General features: G+C 37.8%; 1 protein-coding gene across 1 annotated transcript in view; it reads left to right on the top strand.

The window, feature by feature from the left end:
- VRK1 (vaccinia related kinase 1) overlaps positions 1–11,146 on the top strand; it is a 29,754-nt gene extending 18,608 nt beyond the window's left edge. Inside the window, exons 11-12 of the mRNA XM_010135500.1 lie at positions 72–165; positions 11,049–11,146. Coding sequence (XP_010133802.1) covers positions 72–165; positions 11,049–11,146 — 192 coding nt within the window. The remainder of the gene's footprint in view (positions 1–71; positions 166–11,048) is intronic.
- The last annotated feature ends 13,233 nt before the right edge of the window (positions 11,147–24,379 follow it).

Below are 24,379 nucleotides of genomic sequence, written 5' to 3'. Positions count from 1 at the left end.
TTTCCTATTTTGTGTGGTCTTTTTTGCTTGCTTTTTCTGCTTTTGAGTTTGTTGCACTTTTTTTTTTTTAGAAAAAAAGAAAGGCAGCAGCTACAGCCAATGAGAGCACTGAAACAGAAATGGAAGATGCAGGCAGTCCAGAAAAAAAGAAACGTACTTCTTCCAGTAAGTCAAAAGATTGTTCTTACAGTCACGTGTCCTGTTGTGGTACATCAACCCTGACTAAGGGCCAAACTCCAACCCTCCCCTCCTCAGTGGGACAGAAGGAGAAAATAGGATGAGAAAACTCATGGGTCGATACAAAAATGGGGACATAGTTTACCATTTACTGTTGTGGGCAAAACAGACTTAACTTGGGGAAAAATTAATTTATTGCTAATTAAGTTGGGTAGTAACAAAGACAAACATTAAGACAACACCTTTTCTTTCTCTTCTGCTAAGCTCACGTTACATTCTGTGCTCTAGATTCCTCTACCCCATGGGGTCCCTGAGCAGTGCAGGGGATGTGGAGGGGAAGTGCGTTATGATCAGTATACAGCATTTTCTCTCTGCTGCTCCTTCCTCCTCACATTTTCCCTCTGCTCCAGTGTGGGCTCTCTGTTTTGGGCAGCAGTTGTTTAGGGAAAAAAATGTGGTCCAGTTCCTTGGGAAAATATCCATCTACTCCAGCATGGGCTCTCTTTGAGTTGCGGGGGCTATCTGCTCCATCCTTCAGAGGCTACAGGGAATATATGCTCTGGTGCTGTGGAGCACCACCTCCTCCTCTGATCTTGGTGTTCCCTCTGCTGCTTTTCACTCTCCTCCCTGCCTGCACCGTCACCTCTAGTCTGCCTGTCCAGTGTTTTTTGCTCTTTCTTAAATGTTTCCACAGAGGTGTCACAAACGAGTTGGGCTTAACTTTGCCCTACTGTGGGTTTGTTTTGAAGCCAGCTGGAAAGAGGTGTCAGGCACAGGATAGCATGTATCCTCTTCCCACAGAGGCCTCCCCTGCAGCTGACCAAATACTTACCCATGTCTTGAGTGTACATGTTTACCTTTAGCAGTGCAAGTGCTTTTGACTTGCATAATTTCTCTTTAGATTGTCTAATAAAATTGAAATATGTAAACTTTCTGTGTAAGAAAGTTATGCTCTCCAATTACATGCTGCCTAACACTGGTAGAAATGGCAGGTGGTAAAAATTGGTGGTTGCACCCGTTCTTTTGCTGACATTTGTTCTCCCCTCCATTCTCATTTTTGTCCTCCTGTCTTGTCCAATTCACTGTCAGAATATGCTGACTCCTCAGGACTTCTTCATCACCGTGTGTTAAAGCCAGGAGCTAGCAGCAGAAGCTTCCAAAAGTGAATGGTTTTGAAGTTGAGGAAAGCATCAACTATAAAGATAGAAAATGCTGAAGCTACATTTTAGGTAATTTGGCATGGTTTCACTGATGTCTGGAAAAAGTCATGGGCATGTAAAGTAGGGTTATTTTAAATCCAAGATCAGAAATATTCAGTAGATCTGAATAGGGCGAGTGTGCAGTCAAACTGGACACTTTTCTGGATCTAACGTTCTTTCATCTAGACCTGAACTGAATTCAAGTAATTACAAAGATATTTTTCTGAAATAAGTTTTTGTTGGGGACTTTTAAGTAACAGACCAGATGATGGTTGTGATCAAGTAGTCTAAACCCAATAAAGCAGTACCACTGGAGTCTACCCCAAAACAAATCTGCTGGCTTAAAAAAGGTTTGATGAAGGAGTATGGCAGGATGGGAAAATATAACATTTCAAAGACAGTAATATTATTGGTAAGTTATGGATTTAACCTAGTATATTTACTGAAACAGTATGGTATGAAGTACACGTAATTAAACTAATGTTATTCCAGAAAGTGACACTGCTTTGTTCATTTCCAGCTGTTCACATTCTAGAATTCTGATAATTAAAATCAGTGAGTAGTTCTCTTACTTGAATGCCTTTAGAATTGTTGACTTCAATTTGTTATGAATTTTCTAGTCTGTCAGTGGCTGAAAAAGTGTTAATTAGATTATACTTTCAAGAAAATACAAGTATTTGGTATGATGATGGTGATATTTATTTGTAGATTTTAGATTTAAGATCTTATAACAAAATATTTAATACAGCTGACTATTTTCTAGTTGTGATTTGTTACGTATGAGCAGAATATACTTTCATTTTATATTATACTTCTTGTTTCCTGGGACCGTAGATTGAAATTCTCAAGGAAAAAAAAGAACTTGAGGAATTGCAATTGAAGTGGTAACATCAGTCTTTTTGTAAACTCTTGTTTTTTTCAGACTAAGTAAAGTTATTTGGGAGGCTATATATATTTTCAGAATTCAGTAGTTAAAATGAGTGATGGACATAAGCTTAAATTTAAACCTCCTCTTGCCAGTTCAATAGAGTTACAGGTGAAATGGTTCTAATTTCACCTTTTTGCACTACCCAATTTAATTAATACCAAGTGCGGGGAGTATATAAAACGATTTCAGGTGAAAAGAGTTATGTGTACTTACTCATTTTCTTATCTCCAAATTTGGAATTAAGAACTTTACCACTTCTTAAATGATTCATAAATCTGTGTTGAAGGAACAGGCAACTTCTTATAATCTTACGATTTTGATGCATCTCATAAATTGAAAATAGCTGTTTATTATAGAAATACTTAAAACTATGTTTCCAAATCTGACTGGTTTTATGTTACCACAGACCTGTTCCTCTGTTATGGAATTAGTCCTGCGACTAAAAAATTATCCTAAGTTTACTGTCTTATAAAGTGTGTAATTTCTTGATGCCTCTTAATTGTAGTAATTGAAGTTTAGGCATAAAGGAACATTTTAAATGGTCTTGAAATGTGATTTTATTGGTTTCTGAAAGGGGATATATATCTCTGGGCAGGGGTTACTCTTCATGTGTTCAAACAACATGTCATCAGTATTTGGACTTAGAGCAGTGGCAAGAAGAGCCGTGCAGCCTCTTGCTGTTCAGCTTATCAGCATTAACTGCATCCATCTATGCAGTTGGTCTAATCCACTCCAAAAGATTTGTCGGCCCCAAAAAGATCCTGATCCAACAGTCTGAGTACACCAGGGTGGTCAGTGGCTACAGGGACTCTGCCAGTAATTAAATCTGCTGCTGCTGAGGTTGGTTAGATCCCAGGCTTGCTGGAGGAGGAACTAGAAGCCATATGCTTTCCTGAAAGCTGGAATTCTGAGAGATCCTTTTTAAGATAATATGGATCATGTTGAAGCATTATATTAGTCAGTGTGTCTTCACCAGGAAAAATTCTATTAGAAGAGATGGCTTCTATTTAAACAAATTTTTTTTTTCACATTCTGTTACAGCTCCATTTTTAAATATAAGGAGCCATCATGCACGATAGTAAAATACACAGGCTTATAAGCGATGATACTGTTAAAGCAGAATACCAGTTTTTGGCATACACTGTACATATCCACCAATGCTTCTGGAGGGGTATTCTGCACAATGTTAATGGACTAATATGCTTATTGTTAATCAGTTTGTAGGGAATAGGCAGCTGCATAGGGAACTTCAGTGAAAATGGCATAAATGCTTGAAAAAAAAATTTCATAAGAATTTGTAGATAATCCAAGGTTCAAAGCTATTAACAGAGATAAAACTTCTACCACTGGCAGTTTTTTTTAATCTGCGTGTCTGTATTTCTTGATAGCATCTAGCGTGATAAGGCCTTAACTGGGATCTTTGGTCACTCTTGCAATGTAAGTAATGAGATGTGTGAACAGCTCTGATGTGAAAACAGTCATACTGATAGATGGGTTAGAAGGCATTCCAAAATGGAGGTTTAATAATATTTCTCAATTAATAGGTACTTAGCTTTATGTTTATTTACATTTCATGGCTTTGCATAAATCAGTATCTGGTTATTGTCTTAGAAATCCTTTTCTGTATTCAAGCAAGATTTATTACTTAATGTTGGATTAAATCTGCACTTAGGTTCATTTTTATATTTAGAGAATTATAGGCCTTGTCATCAAGCTTTGGGAGAAAGCAAATCATACTTTTTTTTTTGACGGTGTTTATGACGCCACTTGTTATTGGTGTTTCTACTCCACACCAATGCCCATGTTACAGATAGATTTTTACCTCTTAATTTTATACCCTAATACAAACATTTTTTAGCAAAACCTGTACTGTAAAATAGTTCTAATTGTCTGTTATTCATCTGCTCTTTCTTGTGAAGGTTTTGGTATTGACTAGTATCTGTTACGGACTCCAGGAGTAAGTGGGTATTAGTCTTAAAACAGTGTATCTGCCTCTGTGAGTAGTCACCAAAAGATCTGTCCCTTCCTGTGCCATTCTTAGCCTTCCCTTACCTGTTTCAGGAACGTTGCAGGTTAAGTGTTCTAGTATGAGAGTTCTGTGATCTGGTTTTATAAGTTAAAAGCATGTGCTGCATGTGTTTGCATCTAGAAATGAACAGGAAGATCCAAGTTTTGGAGAAGAGGAATACTGCTCTCAGTTGTCAGAAACATTGAGAAACTTGCTTCTGTATTTTGCATTAAGTATATTCAAAGATGTTATGAAGTGATCTGTCTGTTTATGACCTGCCCCACAGCCGTTTGAATATCTTCAAATCTATTTAATTTAGAAGAGGTGTGATAGGAGGTGATTTTTTTTTTTTTAAGTATAAAGAATCTTAAATATTATGGGTAGGAAGGTTAAAATAGATACAAGACAAATAGATCTTTGTAATTCTTCCTGAATAACAGTTTTCCTTGACAATTTGTGAGTGACAAATTCACTGAGAAGCACTTTGAACATGTGCCACTTTTGAGACAAAATTAATGTCCAAGATGTAAAGTATGGGAGTGTTCCTGTTTACTCCTGTGTCTGCTTGGAACACAGATTTTTACTTAGACTTCCTATGAATTTTAAGCTTATTTCTGCACAATATGTTCAGACCACTTTTAGAACTTAAACACATTTAAAATTTAAATACGCTTAAGTTCCTTGTTATACTTCATGGGACTTTCTTGTGTTTGCTGCTAATAAAGTATTAAATTAAAACAAAACAAAACTACCTTCTGAGGGAAATTTTCCATGGGGTAAGGTTTTGTGTAGTGACTTTACATGTAGAATGAAATCATTTAAGAATAAAAGAGGTGACTGCTTTTTTCTTGGTTTTCTGTGACCTGAAGATGTATTGCAGTATGCTGAACAAGTGTTGCAATTCAAACTCAGATAAAAAATTTGCAAGTGAAATTTGTCTGTGGGAAAGAAAGAAAAATCGTGCTGCAGTTACTCAGATTTTTACAGGGAACTAACCTTTGTCAGGATTGCAAGTAATATATTTGAATTAACCTTTTTTCCTCCTGTAAATTGCTGTGTTGTGGAGAGGAGGGCTATTTTTAAACACATGCTGCATGTAACTACTGATTTATACATGCATGTGCAATTGTGTTTTGGAATATCTTCAGTAAAGCAATTTTTACAAATAGAACTAAATCAGTGTCACTTCTATCTGGAATGAAATTTTTAAAAGAATAATCACAGTTATCTTCAGGAAATCACAGGCATAAAGTAATCAAATAATACATTCTTGTGTCCTGATGTTTTTCCATATTGTCATGTGAAAATATATTGGCTTGATTTGTTATAGGAAACAGAGGACTTGGAAGAACAGTGTACTTAAAGCTAAAACTTATTCCATAACTCTACAAACTTACTTTCTTCTCTCTTGTTCCACCCCTGCCCTCCCCTCCCCCCCGCATCATGTAGTTCCTGGAATTCAAGTCCATATTTGCATTTTTCTGGTCTCTCTGTTCTTTTTTCTGAGTCATACATCTGAATTTTTGTAGAGAAAAGAACTGCTGAGAAAAGAGAACAAGCCACAGCTAACCAAAACTACTATTTGTTGCCCTTGGAGTTGCCTCAGCAGCCTTCAAAGTACTGAAAAATTCTTGTTTCGGAAGTACTGCTCTACGAGGTTTTATCAGCTGTGCAGGGTTCCCTGGCTGAGTTGGGAAAGGGCTTGTCAGAGAACTACATACTTTTTCTTATTTCATCATCATAAAAGTTGCTCTTCCTTGTCACAATATTCAAACTGCCCAAACTCATTTGAGAACGATAGACTAGTGAGATGCTTAACTCTCATTAAATGCTGCACAGCCTGGCTTCGGTTCCTGTGTGATGTTTGCAGCTGGATGCTGTGTAGTCTTTCAGTTTCCAGTGCCTTTTTTCTTATTCCTTTCATATTAAATAGCAATTGTATGAGTTCCATTCTATTGTTTTCCTTTTTCAGTTTGATGATTGTAGAACCCTTTGCAGGGACAGCTGAAGGAAGAAGGTCTGCTAGTGAGTCATCCAGCAAAATGACTTAGTTAATTGATATGATCAGACAGCTGAAACATGACTGAAGCACATTTTGCAAGACAAAAGTGATACTGTGATCAGTGAAAGAGTTCTGAAGAACTGACAGTCCTAAATTAGTCTCCTTTGGAAATTACAAGTCCACAATTAATTATTTAAATTAGTAACAAAACATATACCTGGATTAATTTATTGTACTGAGATCTAATATAGTGGCATATATGCAAGATCCTGTCTTGACTAGGGAGACTTGTGTTAGGTCCATGGCCCTCTCATACTGAATTGCCACAGCCAAGCTAAGTAGTAAAGTAGGAATACATGTCATGAAGCTGCCAGTGTTAAAGAAATGTCAGTTCTGTGTTAAGACTATTCTGCTGTGGCACACTGTGTGTCTATACAGAAACGATAATTAAGCTCTATCTATGTGGAGACTAGTCTGAGAACATCTCTTCCAGAAACCACTTGAAAACTCTCCACTACATGGTCCCACACTCCAGATTTATTGGCCTTTGTTTCTTAAAGAAGTAAATGTCTAGCGAAGTGTGTGAGATTGTGTGCACACAGGTTTTTTTTTTTTTTTTTAGGAATAGAAACCTTGCAGTATCTGATCAATGTACTAATCTGCATGTGCTTCTTTTGAGGGCAAAAGATGTTAGCTGTGTTGTTTAATGATGATTATTACAAGTGTAGTTTAAGAACTTGCATAGGCTAGAATTGCTGGAGCTCTTTAGCTGGTGTATAGAGACTGGCATGTACTCAGTTTTTGTCAGGTGTAAATTCACCATATGCAAGTGATGCAGTTGCTAACCTCCAGCATGCCTGCTGCTAGACGTTTTCACTCACCCGATGTTTGCCTAGAGTCTAAAATCTGTATGTGGTTCTGTTCTCAAATATTCTAGCCTATGATGTAACCTAGAAGACACCATTAACACCTAAGTCATACCTGATTTCATCTGCTTGGTAGCTCTGTTTTTGTGCTAAGAATCTCTCACTGTCCTCATTTCCATCAAAGCGGGCAGTTAAGTAGGAAACTTGGGACTCTGGTGTCTGCTTGGTTTTACCAAAGGAATCTCTGTCATTCTATAGAATTTTCCATTTTTTGACTCAAGTACAATTTTATTTCTATTACTTATGAGACTTAAGTGTGTTTCTAAAATGGTGTGTGTAGAATCAGAAAACAAAGTGAGAAGTGACATCAAGAGGTGATCTGCTCTGTACACCAGCCTGAGGATAGGCTTATCTATCTACATCTGTGTTAATTTTGATACATACCAGTATTTTCTCTTTAAATCTCTGTGTTTAAGATTCTTGAAACATTCCTGGTCAACACTACTTACAATACTTAACAATCCTTACTACTAAAAAGGAGTATTTTCTCTTGACTCCAGTATGAATTTCCCTTAAGTTTATTAGTTGTCCTATCCACTGTGAAATGTTCTCATTTTATGCAGCAATCTTTTGCACACTTGTTGAATACAAAAGGCTGCACCATCACATCTCTCTTCCATGTTTTTTCCTTTCTTCAGATAAACTAATAAAATTCAGGGGTTTTTTGTTTACCTTTTGTTAGAGAGCTAGAAACCGTGATCACCACTCTTCCCCCCCATTTTTCTCCGAACTTTGTTGAAGGAAAGAGCCCAAAACTATACGCAGTATACTATACACAAACTATACATGGTACTACTGGGTTTCTTTTGTAAAGTTGCGTTACAGGACTTCACATGGAGAGGATCACGTATCACAGTCAACGTGTCTAATAATTCCTCTAGAGCCTGTGGGACTCTTTATGCTTCTGCTGAACTTTGTTCCAGTCTCAAAACAAGCTGTGCAGTGACACCATCTGGTTTATTTTTGCCTGTATAATTCTCCCTCATTTAAATTGCTGTTTCAACCTAATTCAATTTAATCTGCTTTATAAAAACCCTCTCCTTTGCTTGTAATAGCTTTGTTTGTGTCCTCATTTGCTGCTGCCCACACAGGACTTCTCCTGTTTTCAGAAACAGAATTGATATTTCTCTCACAAGAAAAGTTTGTGGGGATGGGGCAATGTACGCTATCAGGCTAACTAATTTTGAAAATGCAGATGTTTTTTTTGGTACAGAAGACATTCAGTTCTCAAATACCTGCAAACTTCGAAGCTACACATGGGTTGAGAGCAGTCAGTCATTCTGAGTTTAACATAATTAATCAGATAGTTTAAGAGAATATTTCTGTTGCCTGAGTTTGACATTATGGATAAAAGAACCATGACAAGGATTTTTTTCCATTTTATTATGATTCACTTAGAGATTCTCCATGATCATGGTTTGTGTAGAAAAGTCTTGAAATGAAAAGAACTCATTAATGTAAGAAGGGAAAAATCAGAGACAAGGTAGCTCTCTTCTCCTTTTTGGTGTTCCAGCATGGGCAGCTAGGAATGGGTAAGCTCTTGCTGAATTAGGAATTAATGAGCTTCAATTGCTTGTATTGCCCATGACTGCCATGAAATGCCACGTGGCTGAAATACTAACCATGAAAATCTGACAACTCATTTCTTTTTTCTGTGTAGACAAAAAAACCTATAGTGCTCTCCTACCTAAGGTCATAATTTTCATATTGACACTCTTTGTGATAATAGAACCTGAATTTGACCTATCTTTGCAGCATTTGATTGTATGGTCTATGAAAAAAATCACAGTTACCACAGTCAAAACTGGTGGAGATTACTGAAAGGGAAAAAGATCAAGTTAATGCTTTTTGTTGAAGAGAAAACATTGGTCATTCTTTGCTTTCTGTTGCAAGACAAACATTCCAGGGAAAAAACCTGCAAAGCTGGTGCAGTTTGTGCACCAGCTGACGGGATAACCTGGCCTACATATCACTAAGACTACTCAATATGAAAACTCAGAAGAGGTGTCTGTTGCTAGAGTTCACAATTACAGCAGCTGAAATATTTTTGTGACTAATTCTTGAAGATAAACCAGAGTTTAGCTTGAAGGAGGAATGATTTATATAGTTGAGTTACTAGTTTAGTGTATGATACCTGCTTTTATAGCTTTTAGCTACCAGTACTTGTAAGGGTACCAGTATGGATTTGATTTTTACATAGGAATTGGGGGATGAGGGGGGTGGTATGTTTTGCCAGAACAGATCTTTTCTTGGTAAAGCTGCTCTGCCTAATGAGAGACTATCACCAGAGCTGTCTTTTTTTTTATTTTTTTTTCTAAATTTGATTTATTAATGGAAGTTGTATGGTCTGACAGATCTACTTATAGTTTTTTTTGTTGAATGCATCAAGTGCTTTTGGACAAAAAGGAACAAGAATATATTTAAATAATCCATTTCTTTTTCAAGAATGGAAAAATTCTTCAAAGTTATTTTTGGTATTTTTGTTTCAAATACACATTTTGAGAACAAATTACATAAAATTAAGCAAACATTGAAAGCAAGACTGTTTGCAATAGTTCGTTGATTTTCTTGGTGTGATTTTGGTTTTGGGTGGACTCGTTATCTTGGTTTGTTTTGCATTGGTCTCTGCCTCCTTGCTTTCCCCCAGATTTACTCATTGACCTTGAACAATCAGTGACTCACACTGCTCAAAGGCTGTTGTCTTATGCAAGCAGCTTCTTTCTTAAGGACTTCCATGAACCTCACTTTTACTTCTTTTTCTTTGTCAGTAATGCAGATTAAGAAGTCGACAGGAACTGTAGGGTTATATATAGTTCTACAAGCAAGAACTTAAATGGTTAGGCATGCTGACTTAAAGAAGGAAGTCAGGAATAAAACAATAAATTAAAAATACTGTGACTAGGAGATTAAAAACATTTGTTACTGCATTTGTGAAAAAGGTAGCAATTTTTGTTATGTGTAATATTTTTTTTCAAAGTGATTACAGTTGAATGTGATTCACAGAGATGAGCTGTGATGGGTTTTTTCCCTTTTACCTGCTAGTGGGCAGGAATGAATCAGAGTGGAGGGATTTTGTTATTGTTGTGTTTAAGTATGGTCTCTTTGAACAACCTGCCTGCCAGATTTTTTAGGAATCTTGTCTAGATGGCAATGTTCATTACCTTTGTTAATAAAATATTGTCAAATAATAGCTTGAAATCTGTAGGTAAAGGTGCACTAATAGCTGAGCTGTTTTAACACCTTGACACTGCCAAACAAAAATCTTCCTTTTTCTTTTCTTTTAACTGCGTGCCTTCCACCTCCTCTTGTATGAGCTCCATTCAGAATGCTGTTAAGATGATGCAACTCACTAAACTATGAGAATACTAGACCAAAATTACAGATTACAAATCGGTTTAGCACAAGGTCCAGAGAGCACCAAAAAGGGGCTTAGTGCTGGGAGGGATCATAGAACTGAAAGCTGGTGCATGGGGAGGAAGGAAGGGTTTAAGTTTTAGAGAGGATCTGATTCTTCATCTTTTGGAGGGGTTAAGCTATTAAATTGGCTCAGCTGTATGTGATGCTAATATTTGAGAAATTGAATTGCACAGCCTGTTTTTCAGGAGAAAGTTGGTGCCTAGAAGTTCTGGTAAATTTTTCTGAGTCCATGTCATGGGTCCCCTGTTCTCCCAGTCAAAACTAAAGGAATTACTTGAGTTGACCTGCCCTCTTAAAGACTACAAGTATTTTCTTGTGATCCATTTCTGTTATTTTGTTATATAGAAAGACTTACCTTTTTTTTTTGTTTGTTTGTTTGTTTGAATCGCAGATGCAGTAGCTACCAGAACACGGAAGATCACCTCACCAAAAGCCACGAAAGGCACATCAACCAAAGGCACATCAACCAGAAAGAGAGTCCAAAAGTAAAGAATAGAGGGAACAACAAATTAAGTTGCTCTTTGGCTTATCTTTGGGGTTTTTTCAGTTACCATAGCACTGGAATCTTTGTTTTTTTCTTTTTAAACAATGAAGCCTTTAAAAACATGGACTGCTGTTTGTACCTAGTTTTGAAGAAAAAATGTTTTATTAAAATATTTGCGTAGTTTGGGTATACTTAAATACTAATCCAAAATTTTGCCAACTGTGAAGTGAGGATGCATTTTTATTCTTTATATACGTGGATTCATATCTTAAAGGCAAACTAAAAGAAAGTGCTTTTTTTCTGCATTATAATGTAGAAATAAAGCCTTATTTAGTTTCTTTATGGGTGCTTTATAAGGATCAGTGGTGTTGCATCTCATTGCTTGTAAGTCAAGTCTTATTGTAGGTCACTTAGATGTACACGCAGATGAAGTCTGAAATGCTAGAGACATCTTTTAAATACTTTTCAAGTGTTTGAATTAGAAAAAGAGAACATAAGACAAATCACATCCTTCCATTCTGGTTTGTTTTGTGTTTAAACAATTCTTTGGAAGACAGGTAGTGGATTTTAGTAGTTGGTTGTTTTTGTTTTGTGTTTTTGCATAGTGTTTGTGTTTGTATCACTTTTCCAATTATTCAGAGTTTCTCTGGAAAGAAGAGACCAGAATTTCAGACATAGGGCCCAGGACAAAGAAATGAACTAACCAAAACCCAATGCCTTTCTCAACCCACCTTTCCCCTCAGGTTTTCTTTTTATATTAGTGAAAAGGCTACAAAGATTATAACTATGGAAAGTAACTTCGTAAAGTATATAGTTCCAGTGAAAGCTTGACTGGCACGTGCTTCTCGTAAAAAAAAAAAATAAACTTAATGAAAATGTGAATGTCTGAAGTGTTGTAGAAAGTCCTAGTCTTAGTTACACTGGTAGCTAAAAAAAAAAAAAAAAAAAAAAAAGGTTTACCTTTTCTCAGTAGTGGAGAAGCATGCAACCTTTCTTAAAAGTACTTCCTTGCTTGGCTTTGAGTCTTCAGAGTTAGAAGTCAAAAAATGCAGTGTTTAATTTTGGTGTGAAATACCAATACGACTTTTTATATAGGTACTGCAAAAATTAAGTATAGTTTGGTCATGAACATAATTCACGTGAAGTTTGGCAAACCAAAAGGAATCCTTATGAGCCGATGAGTGGTGGTTTTGTGTGGATGTCCAGTGCTCAGCTGGCTTGCTTGTATAATGTCTGAGTAGCTACTCACTGAAGTACATAAGTTGCAGCATAAAATGTTGAAAGAATGATGTTATGTTTTGGAAACAAGGGAATTGGTTGTTTTGAAATAAAACTGGAATAACATTTTTAAAAGGTCTAGTGCTTTCTCGTTTCTGTTCTGACTGTTCTCCACACTCATTTTCCTGGGTAGTAGCAAAGTGTGGCTGATGACTGTAAGCATAGCAATTTCTTTGTTTCTGATGTAAAAATAGGACTGCTAAAGACTCTCGTATTTAAAACTCAAATCTAACTATCATTTTAATGACTTCATTTAATCATTTTGTTCAAAACGTACATTACACTATTCTGAAGGACTATTGTCAGGATAGCATATTTTATTCTCTCTTGTCTTATGTACTCAAAGTTAACGTCATTCTTTTGTACTTTAGTTGTTTGACATTTTAATTTTTTCAGTAACTTATTTACTGGTAAACTTCCTTTCTTTACTTTCCAAGGAATGTATTTTCCTTTGACGCTACCAAAGCCAAATGCAGTAAACACAGACATACCCATATATTTGAAAAGAATGTTTTGAGGTGCAGATTTCATAAGCCATCACTGCATCTTCCCACCCCAAAAATGTCCTGGAAAGAGTTTGTACTGGCAAGTGCTCTGTGAAGAAAAGGGGTGCTTTCCATGCTAGGTTTGGATGTTGTTTCAGGTCTCACAAGAGCAAAACTAAAGTCTTCACAGGCAAGAATGTCTCTGGCTCACTGTAAGCTGTAACAGTGTTTAAAGTGTTGGACTGTCAGGATGAGCCAAGTAGAAGGCTTGATAACCTGCAGTGCTGCTGTATGTATTGCATACACGTGCCTGCATACGTGTGTTTTTGCTGTTTTGCAAAAGAGTGATGGGGAAATACGCCACTTTATAAGAGGCAGAGGGTGTAGTAGGTTTTTGTTGACATCCCCATTTGAAAGTAAAGCCCCTAACACAAAAGAAGCAAGCTGCCTTTAGACTGCATTTACTGCTCTTGATGACTCCAGTTGTGTGTAAATATTAGAAAACAGCAGGGTCCTGCATTCCAAGAATCACTTGAGCAGTGCCATGAAGACAAGTGTCCTTACTGGTATTGTAGTCATACTCCCAAGCTCTCCTGCTGTTTCTAATCTGTGCGCGCAGCCGTGAAAAAACTGGACTGACATTTACAGGCACAGCAGGGAGACACTTGAGTAGTGAATGTTAAAGACTCTGCTACCTATGTTTCAAAGTGGCCACCAAACATGATAAATCTTCACAGGAGAACTAGTCGGCACTTCAGCCGATGGTGTAATGAGGATATTGATAATGAAGTGCAGAATGCTGCTTTTACTGCTTGAACATTTTGCAGACAGATTGTTAATATTTTTCCCCCAATCTAAAATATCTGGAGAGAGAATCAAATTCAGGATGGGTATAAGTTATTTTTTAGGTGGTGCTGATTTGATAATTTTTACAGGAATATTTGCCAATAAGTTAATATAACGTAGTTCCTGATATCTGTTGCAGCTAGCAGAGGGGGTCAGTTGCTTTACTGAGTAGTTTGACAGACTTTACTACTGTTCTGTCCCAGTAAGCTGCCAGATTTGGGATGCCATAATACCAGTAATGCAATTAGGTTTTCTGAACGTTGTCTGGTTGACTTCTCAGTTAAGAGTTTCTTTCCCTTTGGGAATAAGACTAGACAGACTGTCATTTGCTATTACTAATTCTGCTTAGCATTATCACTGGAGCTTTTTTGTAATTAGCTATCTTAGTTGGCTCTTAAATTTTAATAGCCAATTGAAGCTACATTTTAGCCAAGTTCCATATCTAAATTGCATTCAGTCCATTAACAAAGTTGGTTAAAAGGCTATTAAAACAAAAGCCAATATATGGTGGTTAGCACTTACATGTTTGCAGCAGTAGCAGTACCAGCCTCCAATGAATATTCTTAAGAAATAGCACTTCCTTCTAGCAAAGGAAGTGTACAAAGAATGACTAAAGTTTATTTTGGGAAGAAAGGCTGATTATGCAGAGTACTTTTAGAAAAAAGATAGAACTGAACTGTGTCTTTTCTGGAAGAAGGTGGGAGGGATAGGGGGGAGCTGCAGAAGGGGGCAATTAATGGTTCTGCTCAGATTTGACAGGTTCTGGGAAAGCCAAATAAATGAAGTGATGTTTTTCTCCATTTCAGCTGATCAAAATTATTAGCAAAACCATCTGAAGCACCTTCTGGTGGAATTGTCATCTTGCTGAGTTTAGTTTGTAAAACATCCTGCCAGACATTAAAAAAACTGTAAGCATGCCAGCCCATAGGCTCAGAGCACCGCTTCTCTAATTGATAGACCCTATAATTTTCTGTTTGACTGAAGAGCGTGGCTGGATACCTCAGCCTCCCAAGTAATTTAATGTAGCATCAGTCTGAATTTTTTATCCCTAGCAGCACTTGTTTAAAACAGATTTTCCTCCTCTTTCTTAAGGTACAGAGAGGAGACTAACAGCCTTTGGATCATCCTGTGACAAATAATAGCTTTCTCAGACTTTCCTGCTTTAAAAAAAAAAAAAAAAAAAATCTTCACTGTTGTGAAGACATCAGATAGTAATACTGCTACAGTTTTAGTAGTCTACCAGTTGCTGATAAGTTGTTTCGAGGATGCTTTGCAGTGCCCTGTATGAGCGATGATAGGTAAGTATTAGTACCGTCATTATAGAAGGTGTGAGGCAAACCCCAGATTATGTCTGAATAACCAGTATGTATATGCTTTGACCAGCATACATAGTGGAACATCTAAATTAGAGTTTCCATAGTGCACCAGTTCCACTGTCAAACAAGATGTAGAGCTGGTGCTCATTGAACACGAGTCAGATCCTGCTGCTTGTAGCTGCACTGCAGCATCAACTGATTGGAAAAGCTCTGTGGCTGTAAGTGCCAATTCCTTCACCCCCCCATGCAGGTTTGGGGTGCTGGGCTCCTTGCAATGATGCAGTACTTAAAGGGAGAAGGAATCTGTCTTTTTTTGTGTCTGAGGATTGATTTTCATGATGTCCTTTCTCATAGGCAGGGAGAAAGCGGGCATGGTGAGATCATCTTTCGAAATTCCTAGAGTCCTAGTTGGGATCTCATGGATAGCTCTATGCAACTGCATGCTACCTCACATGAATTTCATTTTTCTTCCCTTATATTTTCAAGATGGAGCAGCTGAAGAATCTCAAAGTTTATTCCATTATTTGCTTCATTTTAAGGCGCCTTTATCTCTGTGGATGATACCTCTATAGCAAGTTTCGTTCTGGGTTAGGTTTTTTTCTCTTTTTTTTTTTCCATTTCTCCTACAGTGATATATAGAAAAGGGAACATACTATTACTGTGAACTGAGTTTTGCCTGGATGCAGAGTAAACTAGAAAGCTTAGAAAAACACAACAGCTCTAACTGGACGCTACGGATTGGTTTTCTCTCCACTGACGTGCCGTGTTTTCAAACATGAAGTCACCAGCAGCGTTGCACTTGTAGTTCTCTCTAGTTGACTGTGTTTCATCTTATCCCAACCAAGACCTGTCTTCTTTCAGCCTGGAGCAGATCCTGCCCATGTGGTCTTCCATGCCAGACTTGAACGCCCTTGCATTTAGATCTACTGCATACCTGAAGTATTTTCAAATGGACCTCAAGTTCCACAATTGCCTAAGCTGCTGACAAGTGAATCTGACAGCTTTTTCTTCACCATTATGAATGTTGCAACAAGCCGAAAATTGAGGTTTTGCATTTTCTCAGGGATACCCCAAAGGGTAAAAGAGTTGTGGAAGAACTGTCATTTGATGGGAGAAAGATTGTCTCCTGTATTTCTACCCCTAGCCTTGGAAGGTCAGCTTTCCAACCCTGCAGACCTTAGCTGCTGTGATGGCTTTTTATAAGTATACATGAAAGAAAAACGATGAGGACACAATAGGATAGCTGTGAAGTACAGTAGGAGTAAAAAGAAATTACACCTTTTTATGAACTTTCCTGAACTCATTCCTTTTGCCAGACTACTCCAGACAGGAAGAAGCTGGCACAGTGGTAATCTACATCTCCGGCTTCTGAGAGAATAAAAACGCTTCCTTGGCAAATGGAGCAAGAAACCTAGAAAATTATGGATTAATACGTTCATTTATACAGAAGCAGTGAGAACACAATAACATGAAATACAACCAGGGAGGATGCATTTAGAAGACAAAAGAGCCCTGGAAGGGAAGGTACTTAGCTTTGTTCAGAATGCAAACCGTAACACGCAGTTCTGGGAATTGCTGAATTGCACAGCTGAACGTTAAAAGAAATTACTTCATACCACAAGAAATACACGCTCTGTACCTTGAAAACCTGAAGATACTTTCATTTTCCTTTCTGCCAGGAGAGGAGTGGAACTCCACATCTACTCGAAAGTAAGTAATCCTCCAGCTGGTTTTGTCTATCTGCTGCTAAATCTGAACGAAAATAGTTTTACCAAGAAACTGAATTCCTTTCTGAGAACAGATATATCTCTAAAAATTAAAAATGCCTGTATTCTTACATTCTCATGAACCTCTCATTATGGAGCTGTTCCCTTTGGAATGGTGAGAGCGGATCTGCGCTAGCAAATGTGCAATCCCTGAGTCACTTCTAATAAAGCTTGGCGGTAGCCATAGCGGAAGTTATACAGTAAACAGCACCATATTTAGAAGACAATATGGTGCTGAAAATATCTGGACATGGTCTAACAACTAGTTCCTTCTGTCACTGGCAGAGCTGATCATCAGTAATTTATAGGCTTTGATTGGTTTTAACAAGTATTGTCAAAACTGTAAGAATGTGGATTTAGAACTCATCCAGACCAAGTGTCACTTGATAAACCTCTTTAGAGACTGGCAACATTTTTTGCCTCTCTTATCTTCATGCATTAGCTGGTTTCATGTGTGGCAGTGAGTTATCTCACCAATTGCTTGTTTCCCTTCCTCAGGTTAAAGCCCTCCTAAAAATAATTTTGAAACTCGCCATCCGTTTCTGGTGTGAGTTTAGCACAAGGTTTTCTCTAAATCTGACCAGAATACTTTTTTCTCTGCGTGGAAACTGTTCTGTTTATATCAAAAGACTGACTAAGAGCTGCAGGTATGTAGTATCTTTGAAAATCAAGTTTACATTCCCCTAAAAATGTACCCCTTGCCTGCAAGAAAGATAATGATATTTTTGGCCATTTCGCACACCGCTGAATTACCCTTTAAGAGTAGTGATAGAAGAAAAATTGCAAGAGAGGCCCTAACAAGGAATGAGTAATTCATAACTGAAATTGTATGCTGCAATACAGTAATTATGAAGCTAACCCACTGAATTTATGCTTGAACTTGACTGACTTTATTAACTAAGGGGACTGTGATCAAGGTAATGAGGAACCACAGGAGTGAGAAAAATGTATTGAAATGTGTTGGTATTTGTGCTGTGTTCTTCACAGTTTTTGCATGTTGGCTTTGTTTTAAGGTCTTTCAAGAGGTGGTTATCTTCTTATCCATCTGCATAGCACCTGGTATATTATAATGTGAGAAGCTGAGTGCCTATGGTAAAATTAATTTTCTTTTATTAGTTGTTTTGCTACTTCATGTCAATATGCTTCTTCCTTCTGCCTTCCAAAGGAATTTTTTGGTTATTCCAACAAGTAGTTTAACTTTATTAGACCAATTATTTAGCCTTATTAGGCTAATTATTAACCTTACTGAAATTGATGTTGCCCTGAAGAGCACTGAAGTGAGGGGAGCCATAGCAGACCTGAGGTACTGGCAGGCTCTGGAGCAGGCCAGGGCACAACAGGCCGTTGTGGTTATAGCTGAGGAAATGGGATTGCTGTCTCTGCTTCTTGCCTAAGGCTGAAGATTCAAGGTGTGGGCCTCTCCTACGATAGTTGCCTTGCTGCTTCCTGTTAATCATATCTGCCACCCACACTGGGTCTTTCCTTCATCTGTTGCTTTCAGTTCTGTTCAGCCTGATTTCTTCCCCCATTAAGTGCAGACTACATTAACTGCTGTTTGATGCACTGTTCTAATCAGGGCCATCCTTGCAATGTTCAAAGCCCTGGGACCGGAAGTGTAAGTCCTGCATGGTTACTGGCAAACCCACTAGATCACTGCAGGTCAGCTGGGTTTTACAGCTTAGCAGGGACTGTGATATTACAGGGAGCCTCCAAGCGGACACAAGAGTGGAGAATCGTTTGCTCTCTGCTCTCTCTTAAATTCTCTTCCTTTCTCCTCCTTTTCCACTGTAGCATCTTCTCAGATCTTTACAGAATCTACAGGCATTGTTCTTCCCCTTCCATCCACTTTGCCCTACTGCTCACTACAGACACATCTGACAACTCATCAAAGAAGTTTATGGTTCACTTTGTTTCCACATTATGGTGTTGCCTTTGACAATCCTATTAGTTTTTCTGAAAGACCATCAAACTGGGAATGAAAAAATTGTACTGAAGAAGTAATGTCTTCTGGAAAACAGTTTTATCCAGATGTTTTATGTTTGACCACGAGAGTATTCTTTTACTTTGTAGACATGATAGTTTTCTGTGTATATGTATTGTTTTGGTATGGTTTCTCAGAAGTGTTTGAATTTTCTAATGTATTAATGGCCCCCAAGGGGGAGACTGCATATATTATAAGCCCTCAATTATCTCATGAGTTCTCAAGTATCTAGATTGGAAGACGGACAAAGATTTTTTTGTAATATATCACATTCCACTGGGAGCTTGTTTACTGTGGAAACCTTCCTGAATGTATGGATAGCCCATGCCCCATGCAGGTCAGCAGCAAGTAATGGGAGTGTCCGACTTCTTAAAACTGCAGTTGTTATTTCTAAGTGCAAGACTTCTTTAGAGAAGTGTCAGGGGATGTAATGTGCCCAACAGCTGATCAGTAGAACACCAGCTAAACAGGGATCTGAATCTCTGGTGAGAAGGGAACCTGCTTCATTTTCTGTTATAGAATGGCTGCCTGTGCATGAAGTGGAGCTTTATGTGGGAAATGACATAAATTAAATAGATTGATCATAAAGAAAAAAATTGAAGTCTACTAGGATATTTCTATTCTTTTATCTCCTTCGTCAAATCTTGAAGATATCTTTGTCTGAACTGGTAAATTTAAAACTCTGCCCTAAGAGGCGCATTCCAGTTATGAGCAAGAACACACCTGCCATTGTATCACAGGCAGTGTCGTGTTTCTAGTACATGATCCGCTGACTATTTAGGCCATCATCCCACAAAAGACTTTTCAGACTTGAGTACCTGCAACCTTATAACAGAATTTATGGGCATTGCCAGTTACTTATGTTTGTACCAGCTATGGTGCAGATGTGATCTGTTCTTCCCCAGTTCCTGGCGACATCCCAGTGTCTGAACAATTCATTCATCGAGAGAGTAGGGAACACCTGGTGAGTAGACAGGAAAGAGGTGTTTCCAGATATATGCTCCTCCAGACGCTTGTCTCCAGGAAGTCACAACTGCCAACAATTCTGTGTATGCCTGCTAATCATCACCTCTGCCTTTGATATTAGTCTACTACCCAATTTACTGTCACCAACACTATCATAGGATGCAATGGAAAGTATTTCAATCCTTTCGTAAGTTGTTACAGGTCTTACTACAAGATCTGGATTTCTTGCTTCATGTTTCTCTGGAAGAATCAATGAGGCATAGACAATCCCTGCTGATTTTTCTCCATTAAATTTTAGTGGTAGATTAATCCTGATAATTAATGAAGCACTATCAGATGTAGTAAGGGAGACTTTTCTAACCTTTCCAACAGGAAGATTGGAAAAAATTAGTGAATTGCTGAATGGAGCACTTCCTTCCTGTCTGGGTATTTTCTTGTCTGTGTGGAGTATGAGCCCAATCTAACCACTGCAACAAGGTGGTGAAATAAAACTTCCATATATCTTTGATCATTCAGACTCTGCAGAAACTCAGGGCAGATCATTGCTGCTTCTTTCTCTTTTCAGAAGAAGGTTTTTTAGAGCAGTCAAGTTCAGCAATTACTATTTTGGAAATTTAAACAGATCACTAAAATACATTTATCTTTTTGCTTCCTCCTCATCAAAGTATTTGATTAACATTTGATGGTTGGAGGACATCACAGTCAGAAACCCTTTGCCTCTCATCGTTGTATCCTTTGCAAAGAAGAAGCTGAGTTCAAGACCTGCCCCAGAATCCATGCCTACTTTCTTCCTCCTTTTGAGAGGTTGAGGGGTGTTAAGAGTTGTACATCGCTTGCAGAGGGCATACGCATAAGTGATACCAAATGGAACCGAACTATTTCTGAAATGTCTAAGATTACCTCTGATGCAGAGCACAGGTTTTTTTTAAGAATTAGGGCATGGTATTCCTCTACAATTCTTTGCTTTGTCAAAACTGGACAAATCAGTGGATTAATTATGTAAAACTTGTGTTTAGATTCGCTTCATGTTAATGATGTGGATAGCATATGTAGAAATTTATTTTTGCATTCAGGATTTCTTACAGTTGGCCTATTTTACCAAAGTTAAGATTCAGTCCATTCTTTGTCTAACTTTTGTGTCCTTATCAACAATCCTGACATTTTATTGATGGAGATATAAATATGAATGGAAAGACTGCAAGCTCAAACTCAGAAAAAGACATTTTTATTAAGGCTTTTTTCCCCTCTTAAGCTGTTTTGTCTTCCTACCCTACAAAAACATAACCAAGCACTAGAAGAGAAGAATTAATCAACAGCAAACCAAACGATATAAAGAGAACCATTATTTTTCACCTGTCCTTTTTAGAAGGGTAATTGAAAGAGACAAAGTCAACTAAATTTAGTACACTAAAACAATGTACAGTACTGTGAGTTCCTTAACCTAATGGATCAAATATAGTTCTTTAAATCCTTCCCATTGCAAATCCAAGGAGAGAGAATAAAAAGAGGCTTTATTTTCAGAGTTGTTATTCAACTAAATGTAAAATAATTTCCAAAGATAAAAGATGTCTTTAATGCTTTGCAGAGCGTGGATTCAGGTTGGAATTTTTTTGTTCTGCAAAAAGTTTAAATCACCAAAATCTCTTTCCTTCCTTGTTCAGGCATTTAAAACCCACATTCAGAACTGTCAAGTCTTGTACTTGGAGAATGATTCCTGTCTCACATGTTTCTATAGATAGGCTGGGTATCAGTCAGAGAATAGATTCACATTACGACTAAGCCAATCTAATGGGTACATGGGGTCAGCATCATGGTCTTGTTTCCTTTTGCTGCTTGCTGGTTATGTGTTCCTGCCCCCTTAGCTGTGCCAATATTGTTGCTCAGTTGAGCCTGCAATGAGCTAGCCAAACCCGCCGAGGGTACAACCTTTTGGTTTTTAATTTGTTTGTTTTAAGAAGGAAATTTTAAAGCCCCTTTTTATCTAGGAAGTAATTCTTTTTCCCTGGCCCATAATTCTTTAATGTTATCTGTTACTGAGCTCGATGTGAATCATTCAGACACTGGCCAAAAGTGGTTGTTGACCAACTCTGTATACCTGCCCTGTCCTAAGAGTTGTACACTCTTTTCCAAAATTCCATTCTGCCTTCAAACAGTGGAGAATTAGCCAAGTGGCTGATCGAGCTGCATCATTGTGCCTCTTCACTGATATTTTCCTATTGAGAAATACACTTAGTAAGTTGCATGTGAAAATCGGTTATGGAAAGCAAACTTTTACAGGCCAAAAGAGAGAATAAAAACCCTACAATTACCTCCATTTTCCAGCATTGCCTCTAGTAGTGTAGCCAGCAGTAGGTGTTATCACTCTCAGCCTGGTGCTTGCACTGCTTGCACCACATTTTGCTGCTTTTCTTTTCACCAATTAAGCAGGTCACAGGGTTAACTCTAGAACGTCCTTTTCAAGCTATTAACTGTAATCAGAAGAAGCGTTGGGTTAGAATACAACTAACTGAGGGCTGTGAAGATGCATGTGCTAGCCCTATGACATGTAGCTGAATGACTGGAAGGCACAAGTTGGATCCAGTTTGTTCCTGGCCCCCCCGCATGGTTTCTTGTATTATAATAAAGCTATGCTTATGCAATAGGTGGATTTGGTTTTTCATGAAATGGATTACCGGTAAGTCTGTGAGGTGGTTATGGCATTATCTTTCACTGTAACATTGAAAGGAAGCAAAATACACATCCTTTCACACAAAATCAGTTGTCCCCAGGAAAGTCTCTTTGAGTTGGAAGTATAATGAGAGCCTTCAGAATTTTAGGCCTTCACCTGAAACATACATGTCTGAAGATTTCTATTTTGTAATTATAAAGGGAAGGCATTTTTCCCACAAGTGTGCTACCCACTTGAGAGAAAGAGAATTTACAAAGGATGTGGAGTGTAAAATCAGTCTTGATGTTTTAAATAGTATTGACAAGGGACTCTAAAGGTTTCCATGGGCTGCTTGATAAAGTAGAAAGAGACAATAGTGAATTTTCTACATGCTGGCTTTGCAGAAACATGTTCTATATTTAATTGTTTTATTGAGTGCACCAACAGAGTATACAAAACGTTTGGGATCAATAGCGATTTCGTAGATCTTTCTTCCAAGATCCCAAGCTATTCTTCAAACACTGAGACTTACAAGTGTTAGTAGGAGGAGCTCATATCTAGGAATTAGGTACCCTCTTTCCTTTTAAAGACATGGGAACAAAGGACCAGAAACACTGTTCAGCTAGCTCAGCATCGCATGCTAAGTCAAGTGGTAAACTGCATATAAAATTCCCAGGCAGCACATGTCACTTCATCTCCTGGACCTTCATAAAAGTCCTGAAAAGCATTTGGTTTTGATTCATGTTCAGCTAAATTATTCAGGTACAGTGTTAATGTCCTGTGGAGGCCTTGTAGGGTAAAAGCCGCAGTCCATTCAGTCAAATCTAAGAAACTATCTGTAGTGGAATTTATTTAAGTTCTTTTTTAAATTACCTTATCTGCCACAAATGAAGAGTAGCAAGGGTATGTCCTGCATTATTTCTCTTGGTCAGTTGCTTTTAAATACCAGTCATTTGCTTTTAAATACCAGTGGTTGCACTGAACTCATCATTTGGCCTCTCCTGGGCTGGGAATTATGTTAATCACCTTAAGATGACAAATGTGTGTGCTGCACCAACCAAGCATTCTGTGGCTGCCAATTTCCCAAAGCCCTTTAACAGTTAAAATATAATTACCTGGGTGGACACAAAATAGTTGACTGACTAGATTGTGTCATCACCTTTATAATAATGCTAGGACTCCGCTGGTGTTATGGAGGGCAGAAGTTAGCACATTTCTGCCTTTTTCTTTGAGAGAAACTTCCTAATGCCTACAGCAGGGTGCTGGGGGTCAGCATGCTGCTGAGTTCAATGTCTGTTGCTGAGACTTGGCAGTGCTGGGTTAACAGTTGGACTGAGATGATCTTAAAAGTCTCTTCCAATCAAAACGATTGTGTGATTCTATGATTCTGTGATTGTGTTTGTTCTGCAGTCTTTCTCACCTCTCTTAAAGAAAAGGGGAAAACTCATAACCTGCTTCTGAGAAGTTCTTTGCACTTCTGAGACCAAGAACCCTATGCAAAAGAAAATTCTGATTGCTTGGTTATTTGCAACAATTAGTGCAATGTCTTCTGTTACATTCCTGAAACCTTCTACTTCATATGAATAGGGACACTTATATATTTTCTTTGCAATTTCAGGATCTGGTCTTTTCAAAATCATAGGAAGCTGCTAGTACGTCATTAATAAAAGAGCAGGTATATTTACCTTTTGTAATAATTTTTTTACAATTTGTCAGTTTTCTAGTAATTCTATGATTACAATCAGTTCATTGGTTTGTGGGAAGAATGCTAAATATATATTAGTAGAGGGTGTTTTCTCAAAAAAGAGAAATAACATTATGTCTAAAAGGAGTGAAAGTCTTCCATTACTTATACAAGTTTGGTTTAAATTGAAGGTGTTTTGTAATGTTAGTGAAAAATAGCTGTGCTTCACTTTCTGAGGGTAGTGAGGGGAAGCAAAACAGGTGCCTACA

The sequence above is a fragment of the Buceros rhinoceros genome, unplaced genomic scaffold (assembly GCF_000710305.1).
Source record: "Buceros rhinoceros silvestris isolate BGI_N320 unplaced genomic scaffold, ASM71030v1 scaffold12414, whole genome shotgun sequence".
Classification (NCBI taxonomy): domain Eukaryota; kingdom Metazoa; phylum Chordata; class Aves; order Bucerotiformes; family Bucerotidae; genus Buceros; species Buceros rhinoceros.
Note: the sequence above shows the minus strand (reverse complement) of the source record. Positions and strands in the feature narration are given on the sequence as shown.